The 26,592-nt window shown below is 45.2% G+C and overlaps 1 protein-coding gene and 1 long non-coding RNA gene across 10 annotated transcripts; one reads left to right on the top strand and one right to left on the bottom strand.

The window, feature by feature from the left end:
- Positions 1-220: 220 nt before the first annotated feature.
- Positions 221-6,733, bottom strand: LOC143377942 (uncharacterized). Of its 2 annotated transcripts, none has more exons than XR_013087445.1 (5): positions 6,599-6,733; positions 6,085-6,283; positions 2,017-2,128; positions 1,731-1,829; positions 221-1,626 (listed from the first exon to the last, which is right to left on the bottom strand). It is a non-coding gene; the product is annotated as an uncharacterized LOC143377942 (long non-coding RNA). The 2 variants fall into 2 exon arrangements; XR_013087446.1 differs by having other exon boundaries at positions 2,036-2,128.
- On the top strand, positions 2,573-24,720 carry Itp (ion transport peptide). Of its 8 annotated transcripts, none has more exons than XM_076829759.1 (4): positions 2,573-2,710; positions 19,905-20,596; positions 21,259-21,379; positions 23,040-24,720. In XM_076829759.1, the coding sequence occupies exons 2-3, from the start codon at positions 19,908-19,910 to the stop codon at positions 21,377-21,379; spliced, it is 810 nt and encodes a 269-aa protein (XP_076685874.1). In that variant the 5' UTR covers positions 2,573-2,710; positions 19,905-19,907; the 3' UTR covers positions 23,040-24,720. The 8 variants fall into 8 exon arrangements, with proteins under 8 accessions (XP_076685874.1, XP_076685870.1, XP_076685869.1 ...); XM_076829755.1 differs by lacking the exon at positions 2,573-2,710 and adding an exon at positions 6,441-7,209; XM_076829754.1 differs by lacking the exons at positions 2,573-2,710; positions 21,259-21,379 and adding exons at positions 9,435-9,745; positions 19,162-19,515.
- Positions 24,721-26,592: the final 1,872 nt, after the last annotated feature.

Below are 26,592 nucleotides of genomic sequence, written 5' to 3'. Positions count from 1 at the left end.
TTCCCGTTCTTTTTACGTACATTCTTTTACAGCTACCTATCGACTGAATTTGTAAAAAGCTGATGTTGAATGTTGAATTCTTGGAAAGGCCAAGTGAGATTTATATCGATAAAATTCTATTTATTGCATTGAATACCGCTAATTACTTGAGAAGCAATTGGCTTAAACTATACGTAGCTTAAACTAACTGATGCGTACACTATAGACTGATTCTGTGATTCCGTCGCGCTGCGGACGATCGTTCGCATCATTGGCACTGCCTTGCAGCAATTAGTTTGAAGCATGCGATTCGATGTGCATACATACATGCATACGTATTTGATACCACTGGGTTAATAACTGTAGCTACTCTACACTGCCTTTCGAACTATACCAAACTTAAAGGGACAATCGCGATCGATACAAAGGTAAATGTAGTACGTACATATGCACTTGTGCACATGCATACTTGTATCGAGAAGCTAGGAACGTGCGGAACTATACATCTGATGCTCTTGATCCACGGGAGGTGTATTTGCACGCGTCAAATGTCACGTGGAATCCCGTTGACTCGACCAAGTAGTATTTTTGTACCTTCATAATTTGTAGTTGTATAACAACAGAGGCTCATTAGGCTCGATTGAAAGGAGTCGGAAAGAAGGCAGAGAATTGCCTTCTCTCTAAGAGCGGTAAGAGGAAGGCTGTGGAGGCGTGACCACGACATTCGTTCGACATTCGCTGCCTGACGAAACGTCGATTCTACCCCTAACGATCAATTGGCCCAATTTAGACCCAGTTATTTCTTCGTCAATGAAAGAAGGTCAGTGTTTTGTCCCTTGCAATGATTGGCGCCACACTGATGTCGCCTTGTACGCGCCGATCTCCCTACATTCTTAATTTTTATCGTCACTACCGTTAATAAACCGAAATAACCTCCAGCGGTGTAGGTGTCTTTACAAAGAGATCTCGAGTCCCGACGTAACCGAACCGATAACTGCTTAACTTAAACATTGTGTTTCCTTTGTCGCGTTACGAGTAGATACATACTTATTTGCCACGTCTCGCCTTTACAACTCGTAAGATCGGCGATTAGCTTAAAAGCTTTCATCGAGGGGGCTTAAATGTAGGAAAGATATAGTTGTAACAGTATGCTGTTGTTCGAATAGGATACCGGTGCCTGAATTTGGCCCGCATCTTACCAACTAACGCGATGCTTCTTTCAAGGTGTAGGTATGTTTACGTACAAAAACATATCGAGTAGACATCGTAGTACTACACGATTCGAGTAGGAAAACGGAAAGGCGTGTACATGCACGCGTACATGTATGCGCATACCGATTTCATTGATTTGCGATTTCATCGAGTAAAAGAGAGAACCATAGATGCCAAAGATCGAGGATCATCCCGCGTGACTCTCCTCCGGAGGATCCCTTTCAACCTTCAACGATGGCCTGGCGATGATGATCGTCAGCTGAAAGATGCGAGTACACATCGGATGTAGAGCTCGAAAGAGGCAGAGAAAGTTTGGCCAGAAGGGGGAACAGATCGGTTTCCGGTTACCGGTTATCGATCAAGTATACCGCGCCGCCCTCACAAGCTCGCAACAGGGGAAAGCAGTCGCGCCTATCGGGATTAGGCATTCCTTCGCTGTAAATAAATTGCCGACGATTACTCGGGCCAGAGTGTAAATGGCAAGAGCATTTCCGAAAGGTTTCCGGGTCATCTTGAACGATGGTCATTTTGGTACTTACAATTAGGTACTTGAGTATTTGCTGGCAGTTGTTTGTTTCTTGGTCGTTTGGAGTTGGTCCGTTGTCTTTTCAGTTTTCGTTTGGTGTGTGCGACTTACACTTGAATATAAAAAAGATGGGCGGTAAATGACAAGGAAAATTGAATCTTGGATGGATGGTTGCGGTGTTGGACACGTTTTACACGTTAGCTTTTTACGATATAAGTATAAAATCGGTAGATGTACACATTTACCTAATTATGTACTTTTACCTAATTATGTACTTTTACCGTAACATATACATGTACCGTTGAGCGTTCCCCGCACCTTGGATATCCTCGTTTGAACGAGACACGACGACACGTGTATGTGGGTACTGGATATCGTAGGTCCTTCGTCGAGTCGTGTTCCACGTGTATCCTGAAATTGCCGTTGATTAACCATCTTTTGTTGTTTCCCCAACACCCACATCCCCGTCGCTTCCCTTCGTCAAATGGAGGACCGAAACGATGAATGAGACGGATGGCGTATCTACCTCTACGAAGAAATGGGGCAATTGGACTGGGAGGGAAGACGAGATAAAGAAGGAGCAGCGAAGGAAAGGGTAAAGATGATACGTGAGAAAAAAAATGTGGAGAAATAATGGGGGAATCGGGGAAAAGGGAGTGGCAGCGAATAAGATGTTAGCTATTCGTTATTCGCAAGGAAGAAGATTGCAGGCTCTATTTCTGCCTGCTCGCAATTAGGCGGACAACTGATGGTGCCGGGGGAGGAAATTCGTAGCGGAGTGACCTGGCAGGGGCAGGGGGAGTTGCGATAACACGACAATTTTCTCGACAACTTGAAGGGGTGGCACAGAAAGGGGTTCTCTCTAAAAGAAAAGGACGCGCGCACGGAACACCCGCCGAGAGGTGTATATTAGACGCGGCACACCGCGACGCTTAGATCAGAAGGATTCCGTTCGTGGTGCCGTTGCTGCTATTGAAGGAAGAGCATATCGAGGTATGTCTTTCGAGATACGGCCTAGAAGATACTTTGCACTTTTTTGTTATCTCGATCGACGCCAGAGTTTGGCTTTTCGAACAGATTTTACTGCCGGTTATACAAATTTTCGTTGTCTTTAAGGGTCGAATTTGTCCTCTGCGTTTTAGTGTCGAGTGCCTGTGTGTCAGATGTTGAGTGTTGAGTGTCGCTAGAGAATGGAGTGCAGACATCGGACGATAGGGGACTAACAAGGAAAGTATCCCAGGTGTCCGCCTCCGATTACTTTGAATGTTGGATATGTTTTAAAGAACGAAAAAATAAGATACACGTGTTTTTTTTTATAGCGGCCCGCTTTCATATTTAGGGGATGAAACCACCCCTCAAATTTCACGAGAATAGGTGGTGCCATCCTCCGATTGCTTTGGTTTTTGGCTGAATATCTTGTAACTTGCAGGGGTGGTTTCACCCCCCAAACATGCAAACAGGCCAAACTAAAAAGACACCTGCTTCTTATTTGTCAGGCCTCTAGAACATATCCAAGAACCAAAGCAATCGGAGATAAACGCCTGAAAATCTTATAACTTTGAGGGGTGGTTTCACCCCCTAAATATGAAAACGGGCCGCTATAAAAAAACACGCATATTTTATTTTTCGGTCCTCTAAAACATATCCAAAATTCAAAGGAATCGAAGGCGGACAACTGGGATACTCTCCTTGTAAGTAGATAGGTACTTAATATGTAGGTATCAAGATGGATTCCATTCGAAATCTTTCTTCACAAGATTAAACTGTGAGAAGATGCAAAAAGGTATCGTTTTGTTAATTCGTAACGTTATATAATAGTTGTGGACAACAAGAAAAATTAATTATAATAATAATAATAATATTATTATTGTTATTATTATTAATATTATATAATAATATTATTATTATTGTTATTATTATTAATATTATATAATAATATTATTATTGTTATTATTATTAATATTATATAATAATAATATTATTATTGTTATTATTATTATTATTGAAAATAATTAATACAGGAATAATATCTAAAGGAATAATTAAGCCTATAAAATTAATAATTTAATGTATCCAGCGTGTTCATTACGAATTCAATTTATTTTTAATTTATATTCCCTCGCCAAATATTGTAGATTTAGTTAAATTTCAGTTGATAGAATAAAAATTTCGAAAACGAGTCATCTCTCATCCACAATTTAAAGTCACATATCTATCCCAATCATAACTCGACCGTATCTCCTTTCTTCACGGAGAGGTGGTCTTCTTGTTAGCTTCGCAAGGAAGGGTTAATACGAGCAAATACTTTCGCTGCATTGTCCCTCAACACCTCTACTATCTTATTATCCAAAACCTTAAGCGTGCATTAACTAACAAGTATATTTTAAATACGATCCTGCACACCACTCTTTGACAGAAGAGGTTATATGTACCGTCCACGCACCGTTTGTAACCTATAAATCGCGGGGAACGCAGGAGGCGTGATGACGCTATTCAGTCAACTGTTTGACTCCTAGAGAAGCAATCGTTCCGAGGCTCAACGCGGTCTTGCGTATACACAGAGTCTGAAATATAGCGACTCGACCAACTCTCCGGCCCGACCGCGTCTCCCGGATTTACCCTAATTGTAAGTGGGATACGGGTCGGCGGCGGCGTCGCGTCGTATGTGATCCAAGAAGAAAATGAAATTGCGCGACTCTACCTAGTCTTCCTCGTCGGATCATTTTGCTCCGTCTTGACCGTCCGTTCGGTTGTTTGTGGTCGCGTTCCATTTCGATGTATGCATCCAGCTGCTTGCTCGACGCGCTATGATGCGAACAGTACACGCAGAGTTCTGTCGCTTCCTCTAATCGTTACTTTAATTTATGGAAATTGCATCCGAGTCCGCGTCTGTATCTACACTCTGCAGTGGCGCGAGAACGACATCGTAAGCATCGCCGACGAAACACATTGTCAACATTTCAACTGGACTCGGACTCGATTAGCCACGCTTCAGTTTCGAAGGACTGCAAACTTACGCTCGTGTTTATTTCTAGTCGTTTCTTATCCCTGCTTACGGTTAGATCGAATCCAAAGTCTTTTTTACAGTAAAGCAACTTTTAAACGCTGTGCTCGGCGATGCTTACGCGTGACTGACCTTGGATAGAACACCAAGATACAGAATGCCCGCGATCTTGACCCAGTGATAAAGGTCGACGTTAACAACGTCGACGATGGGACCTGGCCGTAATTCTATCGAGAGTCAAATCAACAGAGAACAGGAGGAAGAGATAAATTTCATTCGTCGAATCTCACATCGAAGAATTTTTGTCCAGAGGAGCAGGAGAGGTTCGATCGAATGGTGGCTACGCGCAGTATTCGCGGAACGCTCGTATATCCTAAATACGATTCGTGCAATAATCGCAAGTAAAGACGGACGAACGGGCGAACGGACAAACGGACGAACGGGCGAACGGACTAACGGGCGAACGGACGAACGAGCAAACACCGATCCAGAAAGCTATTCTGGGAATTTGCTACAGAACTTGAAGGCGAACTACTTTCCGTTTTCAGAGAAGTCGTTGAATTATTTATAGCGCCCTACCCCGGCACGTTTGTTGGAAAAGGACATGGTTTCTTTCTCCCGCGTCTTTCTCTACTTAAATCATTTCGCTCCGTCGAATCTTTCGTCCGGCCGTTATGCCCTGCGGATCTCTCACTGGCGATTCTTAACGATTCGATGCATCGTAACCGAAGAGATACGTACAGGGACTGTTACCAAATGGAAATGAGCATCCTTGCGATTGGCCAAACACGTGTAACTCGACTCGAAAACAATCGCTAGACGTTCTATGAACCGTTAGTTGGCTACAATACACACTTGCGTGCATGGAAAAATTCCAACATGTTGGATCGTGTGGTATGGTATAAGCACTGTAAAAAAAAGTACTATAAAGCTATATGTATAAACTGTTACTCGATACGGCTCTCACCACGAGGGAAGACGCGCGTGCGAAGGTACATACATACATACACACAACGGAAAGGGTGACGATGGCGGGGAGAGGGAAGTAGCTATCCAGGGAGGGGGTAGCAATGAACGGTTGCGCGTAAGAGGAACCTAGGCTGATCGTAGTCGTTTCGAGTGGCCGGCCGCTTGACTCGTACACGGGAGGGTCTTTTAACCGTCCATTCGCGTTAAGTGGCAGTCGTACCTACGTACAGTGGGGCTCGGCCGTAACAGAGTAGGATGGTGAAGCGTGTGCGTGCTTCGCAACCCTATGCCACCAGTTCCAGTCAGTATTCACCGTGATTGTCTACCGAGTCTACTCTATCATCCGTGCTTTGACTGCTTTGCTCTTTACTCTGAGGCTTCTCCTTCTACTTACTCGTTTGTCTGCTACTCGTCCCATTTATCACAATTTACCGTTCACCCGTCCTGGCTATTCAGCTATGAACCGGCGAAATATATAAATCGTCGGACCGGCAATCGAGGGAAAGCAGCGAAGAAGAAGGACCAACAAACCCTGCCACTAGCAGGAACGTGCTGTATGTGTTGTACGTGCTCGCGTGCGTTTATTGACTGCTCTGAAAAAGAATTTTTAAGCCCCCAACATCTAAGATAACCTGTTCAAGTTCCAACCACCAACAGTGAAAGAATAAGGAGGGGAAATAAGACTGTAAGGGAAGGACTGAAAGGAAAAGGTGGTGGAGCAGAGGGAGGGTGGGGGCGAGGGCGGGGGCGGGGGCGGCAGGAGCCAGGGGAGAATACCGAAGAAGAGAAGAATTAAAGGAGAAATAGTCTAAGATGAAAGCAGAATCGCGGATATGTTAGTGTTGCGAGGGAAGCGGATGGGAATGGAGAAAAGATACACCGATATGTATACCTAATAATATACGTACCTAACTGCGTGTTAAAACGATTGGATTGTTCGGCGATTCAGCTGGCACGAGGAGACTCGGCTAGGTATTTAGTGCAAGTTAAGCTCGAGCGCGTGAGAAAATTGGTTGCAGAGCGTGTATGCACTGACTGGTGCGGATACGGACATTAAACCTATCAGCAGCGCTGCTCGCCCGTTGACAAGCCTCGAACCGTTCGGAAAGTTCGGTGTTGTGCAACTAAAATGACAGTAAACCGAAACGAATAATAGTTTGGAAAAGTGACGAGTGACAGAGAATAGTGAGATCGGAAGAGATTGGAAAAAGGGGAGACGAAACGAGACACAGCGCGCGTATCGAAGTGATCGTCGACATTGTTGCATTTATGTGCTACGACCTACGTTCCGCAGTGAATCGCCGCGTCGCGCCGAGCCGTCAAACGAACTCCTATTTTTCTAGCGAATCTCGACGATCAAGTTACAACGTTGAGCTCCAGACGGATCAGTGGAACCGATTTCGATCCGACACGGTGTTCGTCTCGGGGGAGATGAAGCTGCCGGTGCGTACAATCCACCATGGGGGACAACGACCGACGTCGCGCTACGAGAAGCCGTGTCAACTTTGCGATCCGCTACGTGAGTCTCGAGAGTGAATGCTCGCGCGAACCTAACCCGAGCGAGAAACCGACCGGCGCGGCGCGACGCGGCGACGACGACTCGTTCGTGGAAAAGTGAAAGAAACGAGCCGGCGCGGCGCGACGCCACGCCACGCCACGAGTATGTATAAAACGGTTAATGCGGCGACCGATTTTCGAACGTGTCCTGCTCTAACGAATAATCTGCAAACAGTTCCGTCGTCGGTTGGTTTCTAGATCCCACGGCCACCTATACGACAAATACGCAGAATTTAAACTTGCTTTAAATTGTTAAATGTGCCTTGGCAATCCAGACGCAATCGAGCGCATTATTACTTACAATTAGTTGCTTTCTCATTCAACGATATATGTATACACAGGTACGTGGCTGGGTCTCACGCGTTCTAACCAATCTACTGCGTACTCTGTATAATGAATCGGGTGGAGAGAAGAGGTTAGTAAATTCGTCATAGGACGAATCACGTTAGTTTACAAAATTGAAGAAGAAACAAAATTGTGCAGAAGCTGCCACTATTTTGTCCTTAAGTAAAATGGCCCGTTGGTTTCGAAAATAAGGTCTAAAAAATTGTCTATGGATGCGTTTTCGAGATATCGACAGGCGAACTTTTCACTCGCCTGTCAAAAAGGTGGTCCCACTTAATTGCGAATATCTCCTGTTGCGATTGACCTAGTGTGATTACGCAACGGATTATTTTACCATCGCGTTTTTCTCTCCTATCGCTTTAGGTACACTTATTCTCTCCGACACTTTCGCCTCGACAGTCCTGCACCGTTTTCTCTTATGTAGGTACGCACTTTCTACTTTGCAAATGAAACAGAACTATACGCGTACAGAGCACACGTGTAGTTGCTGCCGGCTTCGTGTTGGCCAAGTTTGAATTCGATACCCATGTACGTATGTGCCCAAGTAAGTAGTGACGCAATCACAGGAATTGTGTTGTTGGTTGATGCAACCGTAACGTCAGTTCGCGCGAATCGCTACAAGACAGTTTTCACTTTTTACAGCAAGCCTCGCAAGTATTTCCTTAGCGCAAATGGGAAAGGAGCGGAGAAAAGAAGGCGGCCGAGCGTTTCCAAGGAAAAAGGTGTTTCAGCTGCGACGGTAGATATTAAAAATGAAGGCAGTTACGCGAAGAGGGGTTGGGAGGGTTGATGGAGGTTGTAGATTTATTATGAGACAGCGAAGGTGGTGGCCGCGGCAATGGCGGCGGAGGTGGCAGAAAACGAAGGGGGGAGTTTACGAGAACGCGGTATTCCGATTGGTCAACGACTCAGCCATATTACAAGTGACTACAGTCTACACTACATAGTTAACACAAGCCCGAACGTTCGCATCCCGATTCGCGCGTAGCGCATCTCTCTCTTTGTCACACTGTTCAACGTTCCCGCGCTATTATAAATACGTTGTGAACTGTGAAAACTGGAAGTAGGTACATATGGAAGTCAGGTCGTAGGTACCCACACGGAAACGGCTGACTGGATGGATAGATGGATAGGTGGGAAGAAAGGAGGCGAGAGGAGAATCTCTCTGGTGGTTTAACCCAGGCCAATGCGATCGGTTGTTGAGATTCTCAGGCACGGCGCAGGGCGAACAGTGGACGGTGGACGACGGACGGTGGACGACGGACGGTGGACGACGGACGACGGACGACGCACGGCCCACCTGTGCGCGGTGGATCGCGTCGGAGAACGGTTGTCCTTCGATGCGTCCCGCCGCGCCGCGGCCGCGGCCGCACGGTGTCGGTGCCGTAAGGGGGTGGGTGGTCGAGGAGGCGGGCGTGCATTCAGCCGCGCGCGCGCCTTTCTCGAGATCGCGATACCACAGTTCCGCGGTGGTACTTGTCTCGCGTGTTTCCTTCCGTGACGCTTCGGCCTCAGGAACTCGTTCGAAAAAACAAGTGTCGAGTGATAGGCGACAAAAATGAAAAGATGCACTTTTCAAAAGAACCAGTAATGAAACAAGTTACGAAGACAACGCGCCCGTAATATAGTCAAGTGACAATCGGTTTTCTCGATTTTACCGACAAACGATTAAGCAACGGAGGGCAATTTCTCTCCCGAGACCGCCTAAAATCCTGCCATCGCATCGGCTCGAAATCTAATAGCAAGAGAGAGAGAGAAAGAGAGTGAGTGAGAGTGAGCGTGAAGGGAGGAGGTAGCGATAAAGGGGGGCGGGGGAGGGGGCGGGGGGCCAGAGGCGAGGGCGGGGGTTGAGGGTGGGAAGGTCAGGGAGAGGCAGATAGAGAAAGGGGTGCAAGGTAGTGGAGAAACGGGGAGAAAGACGGTAAGAGGAAAAGAGGCCGACAGGAACGGCTGATTAAAAAAAACTTTGGATTCAGTGCGAAAGTCGGAAGGGCTGCCAGCGAATACAAAGTGGGCAGGATTAGAGGAGGGAAGAAGAAAATAGGAGCGAAGAAGGAAGAAGAGGGCCGAAAGAATTTGGGGCGCAGGGAAAGGGTGGAAAGAGTGGACGAAAGGGGAAAACGCAAGGAGACGAGAAGCGACTAAAGTTAAATGTGAGTTTTATAATCCTATTACTTGTACTCCGCGAGCAGGCCAGTGTCGAGTTTCGTTTCTTACATAGGTATACGCGTCCTCTTGTTCGATATAAGCTCGTTTTACACTCAATTCCGGCGTGCTGTACGAACAGAAGAACGGACCCGATATTTGCGATACGTTGCTGCCGTTTCGATCGTTTCTGCTTAAGTAGTTTTATTATCTCGATGACAGAAACAAACGACTTCTGTGGCGCGACGCGATGCAAGGCGCTGATTCTCAAATGGTATCAGAAATCGTGCTTGGTTTTTGTTTTTGTATCCGCGTACGTTGCATTTGTTCCGCGCGTCCATACGTTCTCTTCGTCCCTTGAGTAATTCGTATCTCTAAATTTCTCCTGCAACTTTTACGACGGTTAAATGTATTTAACGCGACAGGCGTATACCACGAGGCGCTTGCTTTGAAATATTTAAACGGGATCGGTCGTGGTCAAATTGAATTCGACCATGCAATCGAGAAGGTTATCGAGAAAGAGAGGGAAGAGCCTCGAAAGGAGCAATGGAACAGAGAAAGGGCGAGAGAAAGAGAAGTGTGGGAGAGGTGGTGGTAGGGGGGCAGGGGTGGGGGGAGTTACACGAGGATTAAATGAAAAGGAGGAAAGAAGATGGAGAACGAAACATGGGTACAGGGGAACTCTATCTTTAGAGTTTCATTCAGAGAAACTGCTGCTACTCGGGGCCGAGCGAGGGCCGAACATAAATTGACTCATGCTTGAGAGACCAACATACGAAAATGTGGAGGACAGTAGGGGTATTGAGAAATGTTCTTCGAGAGGTATATGTATATGTAGAATAGATGTATGGAGTTCTTGTTCCGCTCCGAGTCGAATCACGATCGGAATGAAATGTACTAGAACAGGTAGGAATAAAAAGAGAAGAAAGGAAAATTCTATTCCACGAATTAATTGCACTTTTTTCGTTCACCTCTTCTGAAACGCAAAACACCGGCCGGTGGTGCATTACGTATGTTACACATGCAACACTTGTTGCCTGTTGAAAGTTGACGCGGAAAGCTTTCTCGGTATATTGTCAATTTGGCAGGGAGAAGAAAGTTTTCTGTGCAAACGTGATCGTGGTCACCCACTTACTTAGGAATCGCGAGTATCGGGAGAAGAGGACAAAAATATTGAAGATAAGAGAGGCCACGGAAGAGACATTGTAGATAGGATAGGTAGAGTAGGTGGAAGGAGCAACGGCCACCTGTAGCTCGTAGCGACATGCCTCTCGAGAAACTCGTACAGCGACCGCACGAGTAGGTATGTACAGATTATGTACGCGCGTGTGTTTTCTCGCAAGCTTATAACGCGGCTTGCAAACTTAAGTATATATATATATATATATATATATATATATATATATATATGTATATATGTATATACATACGTGTCTTCCACGTTTGGCTCAAGCTGCTCGTATCGTTTCATCTAAAGATTCTAAAGAATCTTATAGGTATCTGGTAGGTATTAGGTATCCGTGAAATGCATGTTAGAAAAGATTTGGTATCTAGGTTTCTTGCTTGTGTACGGTTGGTAATCTCTATGGTTGGAAAGTGCGCGTGAAAGTTGCGTCATGTTCACTGTGTCAAACGGTCTCGAAAACGCTTCCCACGAATTCGTAAACACCCTGGCAATCGTTTCTTCCGATTAGATCAAGGAATATTGACCACGCAGAGTTCATACATTCCTGGGAAATTATCTAAAGGGAACGGAATGCATTTATCACTGCGGGCGTATTAGAACGTTTAATCGCTACGTTAGATCGGATTGGGAATTCCACTGCAACCTTCATCTTTCGATAACCGCGTCATTGCATTTGCCGAAACGTCAGCTGTCTTTCATACCTACAATCCTACGCACGTTCGCGTTAAGAAATGTCGCTACTACTTAGGTATCGTCCTACGTACTTATTTACCTACAGATGTTCATCTTGGGTTAACAGTTTTACCTTATCCTTCGTGAAGTGTGTAGAATCTTTTGCCTGTTGTGCCAAGTTTCAAAAAAACTTCGCAAGAGGGTCTTTATCGACGAGGAGAGGAGAGAGGAATTGCCGTGTTCGAGGGTCGGGAGGAAAATACAGCGAACGCGAAAGGCGAAACGCGAAACGTGCAATGTGCAACGCAGAATGCGGTGAAGCGAAACGAGAAGAGCGAAAGACGGAGAAAGGCTATAGGTTGTCGTAATGCGAACCATAGGACGCCAAGCTGTCTGCCGGAAGGCTGCTTTGCCCCACTACAGTGTGCGACGCTAATGTCCAATCACGAGTTGCTGGCAGCGGTGACTACTCCTGTCGTTCCTGTATTTCTTTCTACTTTTGCCTCTGTCCCTCTACCTACACTCTTCCTTCCCCGTTTATTGCACTTATAATCGCACTTGTACTTCCGTGCCGATGATTTCGTCGTTCTTTCAATTGCTACGTTTCAGCGTGCCCTTTCCCCCTTACCTTTGGTCTTTAAGTTTCCGTTACTGCAGTCGCCTGTTCCGTTATACGCGTACGTAGGTATTAACTATCACGGTAGGGAACACCGATAGCAAGATGGACGGTGAAATGGCAACGGCAACGATAGCGACGATAACGAAGATGGCCAGCAGGATGCGATGTACATGTATGTATGTTTGTGAGATGGAAGAAGCGTGAAACATCGGCGTGCACGAAATACAATTATAGCTGAGAGAAACGTTGGAACGATGGCCAGAACTGGCAGTAAAAGTAAGCTTCACAGAGCAGGCTTTGTCCTACATAAGCGAGATAGCATGTACATACGCTCTTGTACTTCTCGAGACTAACCGGCATGCGGCATGCGGCAGCCTGACCAGCCGGATCGCGTAAATAAATCGCGCGATTCTCCCCTCGTGGCTTCCTCTTAACCTCCGAGTTGGAGAACCATTCCAGGCATACCAGGAAAGACACGCATCGGCACTAACGTCGGTAAGGTCTGAAGAAACAGTAGTCTCTCTGTCGATTACGGCGTGTATTCTTATACATATTTTTCCCAATCGTTTTCGTAGCTTTCATCAATGCGAGCACCGCTAATCTCTCTTTGATGGGCTTCGCGCCATAATCAACATAAGCGATCCCAAAAGCATCGGAAAGTGGTGATGGAAGGGCGAAAGGGAAGACGTATTAACGCGTATAAAGCTCAATCCGAGCGACACACCTGTTGGACATTCCTTTGCAAATACCCGCGCGTCGGCTACGTGCATTGCGTACCAAGTTGCATGGGGACGCAGCTGTGCTTGGCCTGCCTTGGAACTGAGCTCGTCACGAGAAATCTCATCTACTCAACGAATTCCATGGAAATAAGTCTCCTCGATTGTCTTCTCCTTTCCCTACTTCTTTTTCTTCTTCTTCTTCTTCTTCTTCCTCTTCTTCTTCTTCTTTTCCTTTCGGCATTCCATTCGGATCTTGATTTTGCCCGCGTGACATTTGTCTACTTGCTCTCGAAGTGAAAGATGCGTACCTATTCGTAATCGTTTAGCGCTATTGTGGCTAGTCGCGAGCCTCATTAATGAAACCTCGTTTGTAGATCACACAGGCATAGGGAACACGATTTTCTAACGTACATGTAAGTAGGTTTACCTATACGAATATAAAATTTAGTTCATCACCAGCGTGATGATGCACGTCATTTAATTTGCCCGTTTCTTGGTGAAATTCTATTTTTATAAATGGTTCAAGGTCAGTCGCCGTTAAGCTTGCGCTTGTTCAACTACACCAGTCATCGTTCTGTGCTCGTATAATACCTACGCAAAGACGGACGAAAGCCAGTTATGTATGTAGGGTAAAGTAGCCGAATGTGAGACCCATTTCTTGAAAACATCATGAGCTTGCTCAAGACGCTTAACTGATTGCAATGCCACTCTGCGGACGAAAAAAACAAATACACGGTTAGTTAGTAAAGAAATAGCATCGCTATGACATTCAAAAGTTCTGTAGCGGAGGTCGGAGATAAGCTGGGCTCTCATATTAGGAGAGGTCGCCATATTCGGCTACTTTACCCTACATTAGGGTGGACCTTAGCGCTACTCGTGGTGAAAATTTTTTTGCGAGATTATTTTCACGCCGCTCCCTAAAATTGGGTAAGAAAATAATTCCTGTAAAATATGAAGTCGATCGGATAAGAGGAAGGCGCGACATATTGAACTTGAAGATATAATAAATATAATAAATATACTATAATTTTTAGTGTAACACATAGCACAAGAAAGTAGGTTTAGAACTGAAAAGGAACGCTACTCTTTACATTTAGCGCGCAGTTAATTTTATTTGAAAAATTTGCATTCGATGTGCCACGTCTTCCCGACGTCCAATCGAACTTAAATTTTGTACAAATTATTTTTTCATGAAATGGAACAGCTTTAGGGGGCGGCGTGCTAAAAATTTTGTGGTCGACAAAATAGGGTCCACCCTAATGTACATGGACATACATTTAGTACAATGTAAGTGAAAAGACTAATGAAAGAAAACGCATGGTTTGATGGATAAATAAGTGCCGCGCTGTTTATTAAAATCGCTTAACGTTTAATTGTAATTCGCTATCGACATAGGTTAATAGGACTGTTCTTATGTAATTAACACGAACGATTGACGTCATTGGCTCTTCTATTTATGTAGTCTCTCTTCGAGAACCGACGAACCGCGTCGGGTGCGTTTTATTGGTAGCTTTTTTTTTCTAATGTACATAGCTAATCATTCCAACGTAAGTAGGTATACCTATCTACATAGTAGATATGTAGAGTGGTTTCCACGAAAACGTATGACGCCAGAAATTTCCTACGAGCTTGACGCGATTACGGTAATAGATCAGTGTCGGGAAAGATTAATTTGGCATCGCGTATTTTACCTACTCGTACTCGCTGTTAGTACATTGCTGAGTATCGTGACGCGACAAGATTCGTGTTCCTGCTGTAAGCTGATCAAAGTTGCGGTTGCCTCGTGGCATTTCTGTCCACCATATACCTACGTACGTACATAAATACGTATGCATGCGCCGATCGGCGGAAAATGTCCATTAAACAGCCTTCGAAAATGCTACATTTTGTATCGACGGAAAGGAAAAAGGAACCGAAAGGAAAACGAACAACACTTGTCTACTTAGAAGATCTAGAAAGGGGAACGAGGAAAGAGAGAAGGAGAAAGGGAAAGAGAAAGAAAGAGAGGGAGAGAGAGAGAGAGAGAGGGGGGGGGGAAGAAAAAGGAGAAGAAGGTTGGGTTCGCATTTGGAAGCGCACACAGGCTCCCGCTTCTGTCGACTCAGCCTTTCCCTTCTCGTCGAGGTTACAAACAGCATCTGTACACGTCAGAGCACACCTGGGTGGTGATCTCGTGTATTAAATTATCGTCGTGTTGATCTTGCAAGCGAGCGGGAGATCGTTAGTTTTGCTCCAAGATCCCGCGATCGAGGACGCCGGACGCCTCGATCCGCCGCCGCGTCCGCGTCCGCGTCCGTTCAACCCGCCTATCTCTCCTTCTTCTCGAGTTCTTCGGCTCCTCCGCGCCCTTCTCCACGCTCCTCGGTCCTCGCCGCCCCCCCCCCCCTCGCACTCCTCTCGTTCCCTCCTTTTCCTATCCCACTACTTTGATCTTCGATCGTGACCAGATAACCAGCACTTTCGCGGCACTTTCAAAGTATCTCTAGCTACGTATGCATGTGCGCAAGCCTACCAGAAACTTCTCCAATCTTGCCCGACTGCAAATTCACCTTCTTATTATTTACCTCCGTTCAGCTATCTCATTATTACACGCACGAATCACGCAAACTTCTCTCGCGCAAACTTCATCTGCGATACGACATCGACTGTCGTCGGTCCTAATGATTTTCGTTCGCTCGCCTTCGCGCTTCACTTTACACTGTGATATTTGAATAATTCGAAACATCCAGACATGGAGAAAAAAAAATAGGAGGACACGGGGAGATACAATGATCGATTAAACGTGTATTAGAAATTAGAGCTGACCCGCGTACATAACGTTGCGAGTAAACTGGATCGATTAAAACAGCAGTTCTTCTCGTTTGGCTACGCCGCCTCGTTGTCACTTGATTTACGACTCTTCTTTGTAGTTGTTGATTCACCGCTCAATTCTTCTTTTTTCCCTCCCTCCTCCGTCGACCCCTCCTTCCCCTGCGTCTCCCCTCCCTCCTTCCCGCGCCTCTCCCGCTTTCTCACTATTTATTTCTTCACATACTGTACACATATAATATGGTGCGACGCGTGCACCGCGTATAGGCACGGCGTGCGTTGCGTATGTAGAAAAGGATATCGGTCGGGGCCAAATGCCTAATTGGAGAGCTCCGCGTATTATTCTTTTCCTTAGCTTCGTTTTGCCAACTCTTCGCGTGTTTCTTCGGCGCGCTTTTCCTCCGTCTCCTTACTCTCCGACTCCGACCTCGAGTCAGGCTCTGTGTGTTTAGCTTTAACCCTTTTTTGCCGGCCTCCTTGTTACACGAAAGCACACGCACACCAGTACGATGACGGATAAAAAGCAGAATCCTATTCGGAAGAAGCGCGCGCGGATCACCATTACTGACGCACGAATATCAGAGCCTGCTCTTGCAGAAGAGCTCGAGGTGGCCGACAAGTCTGCATAAAGTCGCGCACGTACATAGAGTACATAGGCACGAGTAGTTGGTGTTGGTGCACTGGAAGACTGAGAAACGCAGGCAAACGCAGACAAACACAGTGGCAAACACAGGCCAAGCCGTGAAGTGCACGCGGTCGGTCCTAGCGAGGCCCCTCGTGAGCTCGTCGAGCAACTCCTTCTCACGATTGAGTCATCCGGCACGGGAAAAGGACCACCTGGTGAGGAGAGCCAACCATGTATCTAACGATATATATATGTATGTATGTACGTATGTATGCAGCAGACTGTTTCGCCTCTCGTGACTCCCTCCTCTTCTCACTCTTCTGCCTGTCGACCGGCTATAATTCGACTAAACTCCCCTGCCTGGGCTGGACACTCTTTTCTTTCTTCCTCCTATCTCCTCTTCTACATTCCCCTCTACTGTCTTTCTAATCATCCTACGTTTCTCGCTGCTGGCCGTACTGACTCGGCAGCGTAACAGCGACGTGCGACAGATCCGTACAGCGATGATCGAGATTGTAATTTTTTTTTACTAAAGAGGATTTGCAGATTGTATACCTGTGTACAGTTTGGCCGAGGAAAGACCTCACCTGTCGAGCAACCGGTCTCCATTGACTTTTTCTTCCTTTACGTACACTCGCTTTGCTCTCTGCTCTCAGCTCCACGCACATCGCACACTCCACTTTCTGTTCTTCACCCTTCATCCTCTGTCCTCTCTCATCTGTATGCCTTCCCGGTGTTAGCTGCCCTGAATCTTCACCCTTCGTTTCACCGCGCTGTATAATGTGTATCATCGCCAGTTAACCCAAATGACCCAGATCCCAATGTAATACACAACATTGTGGTGACAGCAGTTTTCTGTTCATCTATTCTCATCGCGGTAACCACACACTCGCTGTTCGCTACTGCGCGAGGAAACGCCGTGAAGCGCGAGCGCAAATGCCAGAAGACGAACGATTGCCCGTGTTGGCTGTATTCTCATATAGGTACAGCGAGTAAAAAAGTACTTGGACGGTTTTTAAAATCGCATAACTTCTTTAGAATTGGTCCAAACGACTTGAGTTTTTTTTAGGAGCTAGAAGCATTAGTTTGCTAACTGACCCGTTTCGCCGTTTTGAAAAAAATGCATTTGGTCGGAATAGAAAAAAAAAATTGCAAAGGTCGTTACTATTTTCTTCGCTGTTCCGACCAAATACATTTTTTTTAAAACGACCAAATACGTCATTTAGCGAACTAATCCTTCTAGCTTCTAAAAAAAACTCAACTCGTTTGGAGCAATTCTGAAAAAGTTATGCGATTTTAAAAACCGTCCAAATACTTTTTTTACTCACTGTATGCAGTACCTATTGTATGTGCAAGGTGTGAAACTGCGTGAGATTAGATAAAGGATTCAACTCTCAGCTATCCACGTACAACGCATACATATGTATCGGACTATAGTTCTGCATCTCGTATGCAGCGTTTGAGATGCAGCTTTTCTCTCCAAGGAGCGTAGAAAAGAGGAATTAATGAGTTTCATCGTAGTCGTTTCATCAAATTGATATTAGGTTGTAACGTCATAGTTGCAACTGAACAAAGTGCGACACTTGGATTGGGAATAAACTAAAACATTCCTCGTAGTAACGTGGATCGTTGAAACGCCAATGACAGAATTCACCACGCTACTTTTAGGTAGACGTGGGATCTGAAGAAAAGAACGAGGTAAAAGGGTGACAGAAAAAGAAGCCATTACCTGCGGGATTACCTGTAAATATCACAGAAAACTACCCGAGGCTCGCAAAAGAAGTTTAAAAGAGGTCGTTTACTATTTTTTTTTCTATGCCAACCAATTGCATTTTTTAAAAAACAACGCAACACGTTACTTAACTAATCCTTCTAGCTTCTCAAGACTAAACCCGTCTCGTTTGGACCAAATCTAAAAAAGTTGTAAACTTTCTTCCATCGGCCACTGTATGTAATACGTTTCACGTCCTTACTATCGCGCAACCAAAACCCAGGGAAAGACTATTCCTCCAACCTACACACGTGCGTATGTATGTTCGTACTTTCCTACTACAGACACTGTACACTTGGACGTGCGTACTGTTTTCCCGTGCCTCTACGAAAGCCAAAGTGGCTGATATTCGCGTGAGCCGATTTCGTTTCCCCCGATCAGGTGGATGCGATTAAAAGAGAGAATTGGAAACGCTAAGGGCAGCTATCCGCTCGATGACGAGATCGTGCTGGCAAGTTGACGATTGACGGTTGGCCATCAGTGATCGTGCTAGTAACTAGAGTCTGGAAATGTGTAAAGGCGGCGCGGCGTTTAACGATCGAGACTGAGCAACTTTAGAGGCAAATTATCGGGTTGCAGGCAATTACCAGGTGGGGGTCCGATACAGAGTGGAGCGGTTCGAGAGTTCCGAGAATCGGTCGTGGCTAAAAATAAGATCCCACCCGGGAGCGGTGATTATGTTCCGAAAAAAGAGAACTGGGCGAAACGCTCTCCTCAGCGTGTGCAGGTGCCGCCGATGAGAGGGATAAAAAAGGACGAAGGAGAAGCCATGCCATCGTGTGTTGGAGAATCTCGCGATGCCCCGCATCAGCTCATATAAGAAGGTCCCCCTCGTCCCGCGCATTGCTATGCAGTACCGTGCCGTGCCGTGCCGCTCCACTCCGCTCCGCTCCACTCCACTCCACTCCACTCCACTCAACTCCGCTCCGCTCCACTCCACTCCACTCCACTCCACTCCACTCCACTCCGCTTCGTTCCACTCCTCTCCGCGCTTCGGCTCCGCTTAATGAAGTTGTCGGTTCAGGACGTTTACAGGTGGGGCCTACCTGTGTGTGGTCCATTCACAGCGACTGCTGCGGGACTGGTTAGGAGTGCTTTACATCTTTACTTTTACCTCTTAAACCACTCCGAGTCCACGGATCCTCGAAAAACCGTCCACTCCAGTGGAACCGGTCAACGTCGTTATCACCGCCATCGTCGTCGTCATTCTTCTTGTTGTTTTAATTGTTCCTTACTGTCATCGGAGAGTAGTGGGTGGAGGATTGTCGATTTCAAGCGTGGCTAAATGGCCCGCACACTTGCGAGAGAGGAGATTTCGAGGAGGAGATGCCGGGATAATGACGCGCGCAAGTACACGTATGAATATATCAGAAGAGAGGTGGGTGAGTTTTATCGTCGCGAAACGACCCCCCGTACCTGCGCGTAAACGTTCCGCATTGGTGGTGGATTTCATACAATTCTGCGTCTTACAATTAGGCTCGTTCTCTCCTTCAACTTCCTCGATTAGGAACGCACACCTCCGTGCCTGCTTTCTTTCCCTTCTGCGATTTAATAAGGCTCCCAATCACGCGATGCCTACCACGGGCCCGAACAAATCGACTTTCCTTTTAACCGACTTCAAGGTAGAGGAGGGTATAGATTCGACCCGTATGTATTTTTTTTTTCTGCCCGAAATTTCGACCGATTTCACGTTTCGTCGCGAAGGCTTTCTCGTCGTCGTTGTCTCGTCAGCTGTAAAACAATTGTTCTTTTTTTATTTCCTTGCAGACTATGCATCGACAACAGAGGTTTCGATCGTCATCATCGTCTCCTTCATCGTTGTCGTCGTTGCCGTTCTGGACGTCTCGGTTGTCCGTGTCGACCGTATCGCTGTTGTCGACGTCGTCGCTGACACCGACACCGACACGGACACGAACGCGGACACGGACATCGACACCGACACCGATATCGACACTGACACCGACACCGACACCGATACCGACACCGACACCGATACCGGCACCGACGGTGACACTGACGTCATCGTCACCGTTGCCATCGCTGTCGTCGTCGTCGTTATCGTCATCGTCATCGTTATCGTCATCGCTTTTGACCAGCATCTTGCCGTCGCCGACATCGCCGTGGTCGACGTCGAATATATCACCGTATTCCGGGAGTGTGCAGCAGACCTGCTCGAGGCTATCCGTGTTACCAAACGAATCACCGATCGCGTCGCCCGTATCGATACCCTGTCCAAGGCTCGCTTCCGTGTTAGCTTGGTCTGTGACGCTGTTACTAGTCTCGTCGTGTATCGGTTTGACGGATGCTGGGATACTGAACGGTCACCCTTTGGGTAAACGGTCCTTTATCGATATCCAATGTAAGGGCATATACGACAAGAGCATCTTCGCCCGGCTGGATCGTATCTGCGAGGATTGCTACAACCTGTTTCGAGAACCTCAGTTGCATCAACTGTGCAGGTAATTGTCCAAGTAGTACGTGTATACGCGCATGGATTTGTACGATATGTCGCTGGATAGAACATGCGACGTTTAAGTTCTAAACTGCGATGCATAGCCTTCGGAGGCGGACTAAGAATAAGGCAAGTGACGACGACACAGTCCCCCACCCCCGCCCGGGGTGGGATTATAAATTTTTAGCCAACAGTTTTATAGGTAGAGTCATCTCCAGTCTTTCAGTTCCGTGCCACTGTTCGCCTATTTTTCGAACGCTTCCGCGTTGTAACATAAAGTTGGGATCGACGAGAGACTATCTACTGATAACGGGCCTAATCGAGAGTAGGTACGTGTTGTAATACCGTTTAACGTTGCCGCGAGTCGCGCGACGAGCCGCAAGTTGTAACGTTGCGACAAACTACAAATTCCAAGCGCATACGAGTGTTAAGCAGGACTTTGAAAGACAATCATTTGCCCGACGAAGAAAGCTGGAATTTGTTGACGGTGATCCCGAAAACTGTGCCCTCACTTGCGCCGTGAGCAAAAGTGGGCCAACGAATGCATTCGATCGGAAATTGTTCTTTTATATTTTCAGCGACTGGATCTGGAGTGAATCGCAAGATAGCGTCGAGTCGCAAATTACAGGGATCTACCTCTAGCGTTTATATCTTGGCATTTTTTTCCAGGAAAAACTGCTTCACGTCAGACTACTTCAAGGGATGTTTAGACGTGCTGTTGCTGCAGGACGAAGTAGAGAAGATCCAAACATGGATCAAGCAACTTCACGGAGCGGAACCCGGGGTTTAGGTAGCTTCTTTTCTTTTACGTTTATGATTTCTTTTCTACATCTTGCGTTTTCCTTCCCCATTTTCCGCTCGCAATATTAATTCTCGCATTCGCTGTTTTTTTTTCCCTCCTTTTATATCTTCTCTCGTGTGACCTAGTCTCGCATCGCCCCCTCCCCATTTTCAACTACTTATTCCAATCCTTCGTACTTGTTTCAATTCGATTTAGCATTCATTCTTATTCTTACTGACTCACCCCCGTCATCCTTCCGCCCGTTGCAAAAGAAAGATAGCAAGAGTAGCAAGAATCCATGTTTAACCCTTAACTGGTATCTTGGGGTCGCTCGTGACCCCAGGCACGCAAAGTTCGCTGCAAAATCTTTGGTTGTCTAAGCTTGTAAACTGTTTTTCTAATTAATTTTATAATAATAGTTTAACTTTCTAGATTTCTATTATTTTACACATTACCTAAGAACAAAATATTCATAGAGGTTGATTTACAATCTTAACAACTTTACAAATTTCTGTGTCCTTTTTTATTTGGGGTCTGCCACGACCCCGGTATACCAGCCACGTTTGCCAAAAACAGTATACCAGTTAAGGGTTAAAACCCATCAAAATTCTCTCCACCCTTCTAATTTCAATCTTCTCCCGCATTGTGTACTTATTTCGTTGAATGTCTGTTTCCGTTGCTCGTCGACGATATTTATTCCCCCGTTCCTCCGATCGACTTGGCTGCTCTTCCAATATTACGCAAACAATTCATGTTGCCGTCGTCCCCAGAATTTGCAAACCACGGCACGATGACATTCGCGCGTGCTGTACATGACTTTAGGTAATTCCCAGCTGACTTGGCAATCTTATGTACAATACTACAGTATCCGCAAATTCGTTGGATACCTGTACGTAACGTAATCCCACAATCAGTAGGTAGCACCTACACTTGCCCCTGCGGAACCCTTCCCTCGCGGCCACAGATGCAACAGGCAGCAAACTTTTCACTGTTTTTGTGCAAGATATTTTTATGGTGCGTTTTTGTTGTGCCTCGTCCATACTCGATATCAAGAATTTTCAGAGAGCCCAAAGAGCCAAAGGGGATACTGCGAGGAGGAAAATGACACAGATAAAACATATTTTTATAACGATGAAACGTTTTTGCAGGTCCTTACCAGAGCCAGCAGCTACACACTTTTTGCTTCTCCTTTTTTCCCTTTCTTTTTTATCGCCGCTCGTGCACAATTTTTTGCCGCAGCGCTGCATCTCTGAAATTGCAAATTATCTTCAGGCATTTTGCTCGTGTCCCCTTTTTTCACACAACCGGTCGAATAGGCTGGTTGCAGTAACGCGCTAACATGATAGTTGACCAGAGGGTGGATTCGTTTGTTTTTGCTAACAGGCAGATTCGTTGGGGCACGCGTACCCTGGTAGCATTTATTGTTGGTATTTTGATGGCCAACTAATTCCCAACTTGGGGATACTGTGGGCCAACCAGGAATGCCACTAGGGTACCCACCAATTGGTCACCCGAATAGTCGAAATATTAAAATGAGCCGAGCTCGTTGAACGAACGAATCTCCCCTGTTAAACTTAAGTCCCTTGCAAGTTGCCACCGATAAAACCGATGTACGTAGATACCATCTAATTAATTGTTTCACGCTTCCCGCGTGTTATTCCCCCTGTAGGCAAGACTGCTTTGGTACGCAATACTTTACCAGCTGCATTCAAGCGTTGCTGCTTGAGGACGAGAAGGAGAAGTTCGAGGAGATGGTCGAGTACCTAGGCCGCAAGAAATAAGAGGAACGGAAGATGGACGCGGTTTCGTCGCAAGGGGTTCGTTTGCGACGGATTTATACACGGTGCCCGATTCGAACGAAATAGATGAAGAACGAGGGTAAAGTCGGGAAGCTATCCATCTCCGGAAATCAAGCGTCGCTATTCCAAACGATGTATGTACCGCAAATCTAGAAATTCGTTTACTCCACTTGCTTCGCGTCGCGCCGTCCGAAACAGCATCGGACGCACTTCACAACTGGGGATTCGGAGCACGCTGCGCACAACAAATATACCTCCTCTCTTCTTTTTCGGAACGATCGTACGTGGCGACAAAGGCAGTGAGGGCAACGCGCCATTCGGTACGATTTTAACAGATAACGATAAAGGACGAAACCGCAGGGGTCTGATTGAATTTTCAACGCGCTAATTGCATTATTAAATGTTTCTCAAACTATTACGCGAAAGGGTTGCCGTCGAGTAACGCGCTCCTGGCAGCATCACCGTGAAAAGATTACAGAGTCAAACGACCCAATAGAATCGATGCGAACCTATGTATGTGTGTGTGTGTGTATGTATGACGTATGTAGAGGAAGTGCAGTATGTTTGAAATACCAGTTTGAATAAAATATTACGGCAGAGGATGGGAAGAAATGAAACTCATAGAACTGCATAATGTCATAGGGAAACTAACAAACTATTGTATTTCAAACTCTCAGTGATAATGAAAAATGAAAAGGAACTGAAACTTTGGTCTAAATGAAAAATGACAGCAAGTATCGATTTCGTTCAGCTGCAGGTAATTTGGAATATCGGTATTCCAATTTACCTTCACTTTATAAACTTACAAGAAAACTTGTAGATATTAAAAATAGTTTCTTCTGTGATCTAATCAGGCTAAAAATTACAATGTAGGAAGAATCATAGGTAAATATAAATGGACAGACGAACAAAAGCATCGCTAAGCTTTGGAATATTCCAAATTACCTTCACCTTCGGTATTCCGAATTATCAACATAGCATTGAAACCTAAAATTTCACGCGACGCTTTTTATTCTCGAAATTATCGCAAAACTCACACGGGACCATAGAAGGAACTTGGAAATGAGTAGATTAAGTGTTTAACTCCAAAGTTTCGACATATTTTAACCATGATTGGAACGATTGAATACTTGCTGAAAAAAGTTTTGCAGATTGACGTTTTTTTATTCTGCAGATTCACGTTTTTTTATTCTGCAGATTAAGTGGAAAATTGGTAGTTTAGTAGACACTTCGGTATTCCAAATTACCAACAGTATTCCAAGTATGATGCAGTTCCTCTATGTATACATGGCGGAGGTACATATTAACGTTGCTATTGTCATCATTGTCTTTGTCGTTTTGGTCCTCTGAAACGGTTATTCTATATCCTATGTCCCGCTATGAACGCGAACCGGTATAAACGAATCGTACGTGCGATGGAACCCATACGAATCTAGTCGACAGAATATTTGCGCTCGCGTATTGCGCCATATTTTTATCCAAGTAATTATATTAATTATTTATGTTGAGCGTCGTCGTTCGTTATTCCGACGATTATTATTTTTTATTTTCTTTTATATCGATACAATTCCCTAGTGAAAATTAATGATCGTATACGTTACTTAGGCAGCATATGCTTTCAATCATTAAAGTAGGTAGATGGAGTCTCTATAGTTTGCTGAAACACTTGTAGGCGCGTAAAACACGAAAGTCAGAATCCTGCAACGATTTAGTTGTAACAGAGTTTTATCAAGCGTAGAAGCAGTTTTTTCCGATTGGCAAACAAAAGGCACTTAAAGAATCTTGAATGATTCGTAGGCCATATTATTATCGTAAGTACCGAAAACGATATAATCTCTATTATTTTATTACCACTATCGCTGCTGCTGCTGATTTCATTATTGTAATTTTTTTCTCACGACTACAACAACCATTACATTCTTCTGCTGCAGCTGTTGCTACATATTGTTACCGATCCCCCTATCACAGCTGCAACTAAGTAATACTATCCTTGCCATAACTGTTACTACTACTGCTACAACTACTTCTGATCCGAGTAGACTATTGATATCACATCTGTTACTATCATTAATATTCTTCATTTATAGTAAATAATAGTGATGATATAAGTATAGGTAATTATTATTATTATTATTATTATTATTATTGTTATTATTATATTGTTAGCTCGTAGCATAGTTTTTGTTATGATTTCTATGATATCAGTGCGACAACTCCGATTTCACTTTTGGCAATTCGAAACAGAGGAAAGCGAAAAGATAGCCATTGCGCGAACGATCCTTCGCGCGTGAACGAGTCAGAGAGTAGGTAAATAGAGTTGCTCGCACGTAGTAGATGCATAGTATTTATTTATTTGTTCATGTTCTTAAATTTTGAAGAAGGCGATCGTCAAAGCGGTCATAAAACTTATACATACGTACACCAGCGTTCTTCCAAATGTTTATCGAGTAAGGAAAAGTGTGACCGACATCTCTCGTTTCCGTGTATGACGTATGCTTATACGCTCTAATAGATGATCTCCGATTTTTATTGACGCGCTGGAATCGCTAGCAATTAAATGCTATCGAGATATTCCTCGACGTTACCGAATACACCCACAACCTACCGTCTAACGCTTCCATGCATTCCCATTTCAGGGAATCACGAACCATTCCAAAATCAGTATTGAAACCATTCCGACTTCGTCATCGTTCCGAAATCTTTGCCGAAACAAGTATTCATTACGTTTCTCCTGCGCCTCTCCTCCCTCTTCTCATTATCGGATCAAACGTAAATCGCAACGAATTCTGGCGAAGCTTGTCGTAGACAGGCAAGCAGTTCTCTATTTCGTCTGTTTTTTTTTTTTTATTTATATTCGCTACGTACATAGTATTAGTTTATAAAGTTTCAGGTGCGTGGGTAGAAACGAAATGAGAAACGGCTAAGAATGCGTATATTATTCGATTTGATTCTTGTACAACTTTATATATAATGTATATTACATTACGCGCCCGCCCGCGCTTTAAATATATGTATAATGAATATGCGTGCGCATAGATATGTATGTATGCATGTGTGTATGTATATATATATCTCTGTGTATATAGGTACTACAGATGCACACGTGGGCGCGCACACATGCATTGAGTGTATTGTATAAATGCTCGTATATGCCACTATGAATGCGTATACGCGCTTCGCATACCTACCATAGCTACATATGTGTACGCGTATGATTATCAATACAGATATTTCACTGTATTCTTGTTCCGCGTGAATAAACTGGTGATTAAAAGATCAGCGTCTAAATCACTTCTATCGGGTCTCTCAACCGCTTTACCGGAGTTACCTAAAGCTCCTCAATTTGATTCGACAGCTAGTGGTCGTAACGATTCCGATTCAAGTACGGTGCCATGTATCAGTGGAAAATACTGTTGAACGACA

The sequence above is a fragment of the Andrena cerasifolii genome, chromosome 16 (assembly GCF_050908995.1).
Source record: "Andrena cerasifolii isolate SP2316 chromosome 16, iyAndCera1_principal, whole genome shotgun sequence".
In the NCBI taxonomy this organism is placed as follows: domain Eukaryota; kingdom Metazoa; phylum Arthropoda; class Insecta; order Hymenoptera; family Andrenidae; genus Andrena; species Andrena cerasifolii.
The sequence above is the reverse complement of the archived record's forward strand: the minus strand, read 5'-3'. Positions and strand labels throughout refer to the sequence as shown.